Source organism: Anopheles ziemanni, chromosome 3 (genome assembly GCF_943734765.1).
Source record: "Anopheles ziemanni chromosome 3, idAnoZiCoDA_A2_x.2, whole genome shotgun sequence".
NCBI classification, from domain to species: domain Eukaryota; kingdom Metazoa; phylum Arthropoda; class Insecta; order Diptera; family Culicidae; genus Anopheles; species Anopheles ziemanni.
In genome coordinates this window covers 16554191-16561180 of record NC_080706.1, presented here as the reverse complement: position 1 = coordinate 16561180, position 6990 = coordinate 16554191, and the positions used below count along the sequence as shown (strand labels likewise).

Here is a 6990-nt window from a genome sequence, read left to right as displayed (position 1 = left end):
GCTCACGAGACCGGAATCCATCACTGCTTGTGCGCGCGTTGTTGTCCTGCAGCAGGTGTGGGGCTCGTTCGGTGGTCATGTCGGGGCGGTTCCTTTGCGTGGTGTATTCGGATGCTGACTATTACTGTTGCGCGAGCGCCTTGAAGGAACACCGCGATAACACCTCGCGACCAATGGGAACGGTCGCGAGGGAGCTGCTCCACTAACACATCGGCGCAGGTCGGGGGGAGCAGTATTTTCCGGTCTTATAAATAATAATAGCCCCGGTGGTTGGCTACAGCAAGTCAGTCCATTGATAGCGTTCGATCAGAGCGGACCGCGAAGGAAGCGAAAGCCTCAAGACAAGAGATCAACCCGTGTATCCGCGTGTGGTCATACATAAAGGATTACTGTTTGAGCCGTAGTGTGTGTTGGAGAATTAAAAGCTTAGTGAATTATTGTAAAGGTGCCAGTGCATCGACAGACTGTTTTATAAACAAGGACATACCATTGAAGGTGTTGATAAAACATATAGCAGATATGCAGTTTACCAGTAAAAAGGTAAGTTTCAGAGGTATTTTTTTATTTAGCAGAACGGTATTTGAATAGCAGGATTTAGCAATTTATGTGTAAATTTTCGTAAAAGTTTAGAGATTTTTCAAATGTGGAGTTAATAAGAGAATTGTATCTATGTTAGATGAAGTTTATAAATTGGAAATTTAAATTGACTTGACACAGTGTTTTAGCTGTTTTGATTTTCTGATAGGTAATTTCCATATACTTCAAAGATTTGCTTTCCTCCAAAATCAATTAAATCAATTTGCTCGAAGAAAGTGTGGTTGTGTTATCTTCTAGACGTTTCGTATGGTACGCTCTCGCTTCTTCTGATAGAGCGCATGGTTTATGTTTTTGGCTTTCCCTTTTTCAAAGACGTTTTTGATCAAATTTGTCATCCGTATGCGGAAGCTATCACGATAAGCACGTTACTTAAGAGTCTGACAATAATATCGTCACGTCCGCACGTACATTATCTTCGCTCGTGAAAATAGAACTGCACTTTGAGAGGGAAGGGGGGGGGGGGGGGGGGGGGGGGGCTCGAACCGTGGGATAACCAAAATACGCGCGATATACTTCCAACCACAGCCGAAGTAGGCCCTAGTGTAACCAGTGTGTCACCGTCCGTCTGACGAATGGTCACGAGAATCTACGTAACGGCTAGACTACGCACGCCGCATGTCACGCTGCCGGTGAATGGGCCATTCAGGGTCCTCCCCCAAACGATTAGTCATACTGGTAGAAATGATAAACCTAACGATATAAATATAATAGGGACACAATCGTCTGGGGGCTCCTCCTCGTTAGCCACACCTGCGCAATATGAGAAAGGTAGAGTAATTTAAACACCTGGGCGCTCATGTGATAGCTCCGACGTTGTGGCTCCTTTGATCGATGCGAAGTCCTGCGACGGATTTTGACTCATTGTGGCGCAATTCAATAGAAATACCCCGACACCGATGCAGTTGAGCCGCGAGTCAAAACACCGGTATGGTCTTATCAGGCCCAGGAGGATAAGATTGTTAATTGTATGCAATATGACGAAATTCACTTGCCACGGGGGCAGAGAGGATCAGACTGCATCAGTTCGGGCTTATCAGGCGCATGATCTCAGTAAGGCAGCACCACTATCACGTGAGGTGAGCCGAACGGAGATCAACCAGTTAGATCTGAATGAGGCCATTTCCGATGTGTGACTGGCGATACGTCTCCGTCCATTGCCGCAGGCGTCACTAAACGCTGTCAATGGCGGTCAATGGCCGACTGGCCGCCAAGGGTTAGTGTGGCATTCTTCGGGTCGGCTTAACGCACTTGACCGTGCGGTCGGCCTGATTGGTTGTTTTGATCGTTGTCAGTGTGTCAGGCGGGGTGCAGTGTATCTATCACGCTCGGGATGTTCCGGCCTGATAAGCCATCAATGCCATGGACAGTGTCGTAGTGTATGCAGGGTCGCATCTCCATCTTGGCTCAACGCAATCTCATAATATTGTGACGTCATAGAGCATTGGTGCAGGAAACACTCTGCTTGGGGTACTGATCATTTCGAGCGTGCCGTTTAATTCTTACCCAATTGTGGTGATCATCACCACAACAACAAATGGCCCCTAGCAACCGACGCGTCGGTGCTCCAGTTCTCCACTGCCGCAAGGAACGGCGGTGGATCTTTTCGGGACCCTAAATGTGATGATGTAAATTGTGCTCGTTAACTCGCGAACAGCGACGATAACCTACGCAAGGAGCAAGAGTGATGTCATGAATGAAATGAAGTCGGGTGTCTCCCGACAGCTGATTCCGGGAAGCTGCGAAAAGTTCGGTTTTTACTAGATTCCACCCGGAGACAGCGCTGGGATCCATCGATCCCTATAGGTTAACAATTCCCCAGCGTGGTTGTTTACCATAAAGCGCACCGGATGGAAAGATTTTTGAGAAGGGTATATTTGTGTCATGGTTAGGATTGGGTTATCATGTTACGGTTGCATTTGAGGATTTGTTGCTATGTACCCTCAGACGATTTTATATAGAAGGAAGTTGTTGTGACCATCTTTTATCCCGAGTCCTACAAGACTCCACCATGACACGGCTAGAGCACGACTCTCTAACATGATGTAAAAGGACCGTCTATTATCAAGGTTAGGTAGGATCGACCGCACAAAGAAATGCACAATCAACATGCGCAACACCCACGAAAGTCATCGCAAAGGTGGTCCCTTTGCGTTTCCACCAACGCTTCCGGCTGACCTTGCGTTCAGAGCATGGGCAGATCACCAGTTCCCACACCCCGAGTACATTATCAAAGTTATTGTGAAGCTCTATAGAGTGTGTTTGTTTACACACTTGAACCCCTGGTGACTTGAGGATCGCCGGGATCACTGTTTGTGTTACTGGACTTTGACAGGGACCTCGAAGCAAATCATCATTACAATTGCCTGCATGAATTTGCACTTTTCCAGCTTGAACGCTTATTTCATGGGCTTTCTCTTCTCTTCACAGATGTTCACGTCGCACAAAACACTTCAGCTAGTGCTTCTACTAGTATGTTTGGTCAGCATAGCTTCATACGTTTCGGCCAGGCCTTCAAAGGAGCAGCGAAGTCATATACGGCTTATGGATCAACTGTTTCCCAGGAGATCGGCTGCCAGAAGGACACCACACCACAGTGGTAATCACAACCATAAGCGTCGATCGGCCGACTATGAAGATTACTTTGACGCTGACTACAAACGTGTGCAGCCCTGCTATGAGGATGTAAGTTTAACCATTTCCAGAAAACTTCATTGGATAGAAAATTGACGAATTTATTCTTTTCTTCCCTCCCTCGACTCATAGGAGGACATAAATGAACTTTGCCAACGCTGTTCGAAGGTGACCAAGTCGTCGATTGTGTTTCCCATGTGCTGTGGGAACGAGGACGAAACGAGAAACTGGTGCCAAGACTACGTGTACTATGGTATACAGACGTAACCAACAGAAAAACTAAAGCATCCGGCCCATCTCTTACTACGGTCGAATTCGAATAGGTGTTCTCGAGCCAAGTGTATCTCATGCAATTTGTCGGTTGCATTGCTTCAAGCCCTTAAACTTACTTCCAAGATAGTATTTATTAATTTTAGTACCACATGTCTCATTTTCCCATCGTCATCGGTTATTTATTTATCTGCTTTTTGCGGGCAACTTTGAAATCAAACAGCATCAAAACAGTCTCACGTCATAACTTTTCTCGCCGTATCATTTCCTATAGATGCTGTGATTATGAATATACGATTTAGCTAGCCAATTTCTAGCAATTGTTGTGAGAGACCAATATAGATGAAAACAAATACTTAGCTAGATAGATACTTATCCGTGAATGTAGTATTGTACACCGAAGGTGAACGTTTATCAATAATAGTAGCTCACATTGTATAGTAATAGGTTTACTAAAATAAAAACCAAGTAATAAATAAGTAATGCAAATGGAAATTGATAAAAATGCACTGTTGCGTTTTTTAAACAGTCGAACTGAATAAGAAAGAAAAATTAGCAAATCAAAGATATAATCGAAAAACGATAACATATGTACATACTTTAAAATTTAAAATGGTTGCATCGATTTTTTTGCCACGTAACGGTTTGTCATGTTTGATCTCATGAGATTTTTTTATGAAAAGCGAGACGCCATGACTATCATAAATGATTTATTGTATTTGAAGCAAGATTGCAGCGACAGTTAAGGACTGTGCTACTTTGTGTCCAATTTAAAGTTCACTAAGTCACTGAGCCATGTTATTCACAGGTTCAGGCTTGATGTACCCATCACTAGCTCCACATTATCGCCGTTTGTTTTTGGGGCGAAAAGGCGAATTCAATTTCTACACAATTAATTTTCTCAAAAACTAGAATAGACGGAAAGATCTTTTGCTGCACAAAGTTGTGTGTCTTGAAAAGACTTTTCATTTGAGGGGTCTATTTCGAAAATTGGCCGAGGCACTGAAAAGTTATTAACAAATTAGCTATTTTGCCCATTAATTCAAGATGTGGCCAAGGTTTTTGAAGCTTGTTGTTGATCAACTGAGTCAGTTGGTTTGTTTACGTTGTCGTGGCCAGTTGGTGTGTTCAGCGGAGGAAAAGGTTTTGGTTACGTTTCATTAAGTTTTTAGATAGGAAATTCCTCAAAACACCCAATACGATGTCCGTTTCGGTGACTTGCATTGCTCCAGTAAATATTGCAATCGTCAAATACTGTAAGTTAGGTATTTTGCTACGAAATGTGTTCCTGACAAAGTGCTGTCTTTTCCAGGGGGAAAGCGTGACGATGACCTGATTTTGCCGATAAACGATTCTCTCAGTGTAACCCTTTCGACTGACCACGTAAGAGATGGAGACGCCTTTTCAAAGATGCTGAATTATTCATAACTATCTGTCGGTTCAATTTTTTGACTTAGCTTCGCACAAAGACTACCATCACTGCCGGTCCGGAGCTGCTGAAGAATGTGCTTCGCTTGAATGGTGTGGAAGAATCTTTTGAAAATCCACGTATTCAACGCTGCCTGTTGGAAGGTATACGAACAAACTAACGAATATTGATGCAATGAATAATTACGTTAACGAGGATGTTTTTTTCGTTCACTATTCAGTGCAAAAAAAAGCTAAATCATTAGGGAAGTGCCCTAAACCGGAGATGCTGGAATGGAAGATCCATGTAGAATCGGAGAACAATTTCCCCACCGCAGCCGGATTGGCGTCTAGCGCTGCCGGTTACGCTTGTTTTGGTAAGAGAAGGCTTTTAACACGCTTAAATAATATTCTAATAGACCGTGTTTTATTTTAGTGTACACTTTGGCAACGCTTTATGGAATCGAGGATGAAGAGTTAAGTAGCATAGCACGAATGGGCAGTGGCTCTGCTTGCCGTAGTTTACACTCAGGATACGTGCAATGGGTTATGGGGGAGCGGGAGGATGGAACCGATTCGTTGGCCGTTCAGGTAGCGCCGGCCACCGCCTGGCCGGATATGCACGTGCTTATTTTGGTGGTTAATGATCGGAAGAAAGCAACAGCCTCAACGCAAGGAATGTCTACCAGTGTGAAGACTTCCGAATTACTCAAGCATCGGGTCGAAAAGTGTGTTCCTCAGCGTATTGAGCAATTGAAGAAGGTATTCTCGACAATCTCTGAACCAAGATCTTTCCTAACAATAAGTTTTCTTATTTTCAGGCCATTGCGGAGCATGATTTCGAAACATTTGGCCGTATTGCGATGACCGATAGTAATCAATTTCATGGTATTTGCTTGGACACATATCCGCCGTGCTTTTACATGAATGACGTATCGCGACAAATCGTTCGCTTGGTACATGAGATCAACAATATGGCTGGCTTTATAAAGGTGGCCTACAGCTTTGATGCCGGACCGAATGCGTGCCTATTTCTGCTGGAAAAAGATGTAGCCGAAGTTTCGGCAATCGTTCGCCGTGCCTTTCCCTTCAATCATTCCCAGGAAGCGGATTACTACAAAGGAATCCCGAACGATGAGGCTGGCATGGCAGCTGTTCCGGAGAAGGTGCTGAGTACATTCTCGGTAGAAGAACCCAATCAGTTGCGGTACATTATTCATACGAAGGTTGGAGAAGGACCACGGCGTGTCGAGTAAAGTGCACTCAGAAAATAGTTGTACACCGAGTATTGTGAAATGAATCTTCGAAGTAAAAGGGGATTATTTTAGGGTATGGTTTATTTTTTCTATGTGGCTATTTATTTCGTTTTGTGGCTATTTATTTCGAATAAAATGGGGATACTTTTTTGTATAAATGACCATGCTGAATGGATCTTCACAATTTGAACCAATTTTCTTTGACGTTGTCTTTGAAGCCAAGAAAAGAAGTAGGCCAAGATGCGAGCCTTGGAGGGCTCCGGAAGTGACTTATATGGGATTGTCTTGTTTTTTTTATGTATCTGAATGTATAAAAAAAAACTGAAACTTTGCAGCTCGAACACATGGTTTTTAGCGTTCCCGCGCTAATTACGATACTGGTAAGTTCCCGATTCAGTGACCTTCTCGCAACAAAATCAAAGTCAATTTCCCGTTTCGCCGAAACTTTCTGGTTCAAGGTCGTGAGAGTTGCGGGAGAGGATTTTCGATTTCCAGAGAGGAATGTGAGAGATCTTTCGCGGGAAAATAGTCGCGCGCGACAAAAAGTGTAGTATGCGACAAAAAGTGTAGTACATGCGACAGAAAGTGTACTACGCGACAAAAGGTGTAGGATCAATGAAATCTGACAGTTTACTTTCAGCTTCATGCCAGAAAGGTTGTGCCTGCTGTTTTTCCACTGTGTTTTTCTCGTGCCACGTTGTTTTCTACCCGCGTGGTTTCCGTTTGCCGGTAAGTGCACGCCGAAGATTAGTGGATGGCAGCAGTGGTTGCAACGGAAGATATAAGTGGCCCCCAAAGGTGTTAAAACGGATTTGAAAAAAAACAAGAT

The 6990-nt window shown here is 43.9% G+C and overlaps 2 protein-coding genes across 2 annotated transcripts; both read left to right on the top strand.

The window, feature by feature from the left end:
- Nucleotides 1-519: 519 nt before the first annotated feature.
- On the top strand, nt 520-3495 carry LOC131284216 (uncharacterized). The gene is made up of 3 exons (XM_058313070.1): nt 520-540; nt 3025-3279; nt 3361-3495. The coding sequence occupies exons 1-3, from the start codon at nt 520-522 to the stop codon at nt 3493-3495; spliced, it is 411 nt and encodes a 136-aa protein (XP_058169053.1).
- A 1193-nt stretch (nt 3496-4688) lies between these two features.
- LOC131289340 (diphosphomevalonate decarboxylase) lies at nt 4689-6193 on the top strand. The gene is made up of 6 exons (XM_058318574.1): nt 4689-4754; nt 4811-4881; nt 4956-5070; nt 5148-5282; nt 5342-5667; nt 5727-6193. The coding sequence occupies exons 1-6, from the start codon at nt 4700-4702 to the stop codon at nt 6159-6161; spliced, it is 1137 nt and encodes a 378-aa protein (XP_058174557.1). The 5' UTR covers nt 4689-4699; the 3' UTR covers nt 6162-6193.
- The last annotated feature ends 797 nt before the right edge of the window (nt 6194-6990 follow it).

Bases quoted from the DNA above. Each gene is read 5' to 3' on its own strand.
- LOC131284216 (XM_058313070.1), top strand. From the start codon at position 520: ATGCAGTTTACCAGTAAAAAG. The intron at 541-3,024 runs GTAAGTTTCAGA...TTCTCTTCACAG, and splicing joins TGCAGTTTACCAGTAAAAAG to ATGTTCACGTCGCACAAAAC. The intron at 3,280-3,360 runs GTAAGTTTAACC...CTCGACTCATAG, and splicing joins TGCAGCCCTGCTATGAGGAT to GAGGACATAAATGAACTTTG.
- LOC131289340 (XM_058318574.1), top strand. From the start codon at position 4,700: ATGTCCGTTTCGGTGACTTGCATTGCTCCAGTAAATATTGCAATCGTC. The intron at 4,755-4,810 runs GTAAGTTAGGTA...TGTCTTTTCCAG, and splicing joins TATTGCAATCGTCAAATACT to GGGGAAAGCGTGACGATGAC. The intron at 5,668-5,726 runs GTATTCTCGACA...TCTTATTTTCAG, and splicing joins GTATTGAGCAATTGAAGAAG to GCCATTGCGGAGCATGATTT.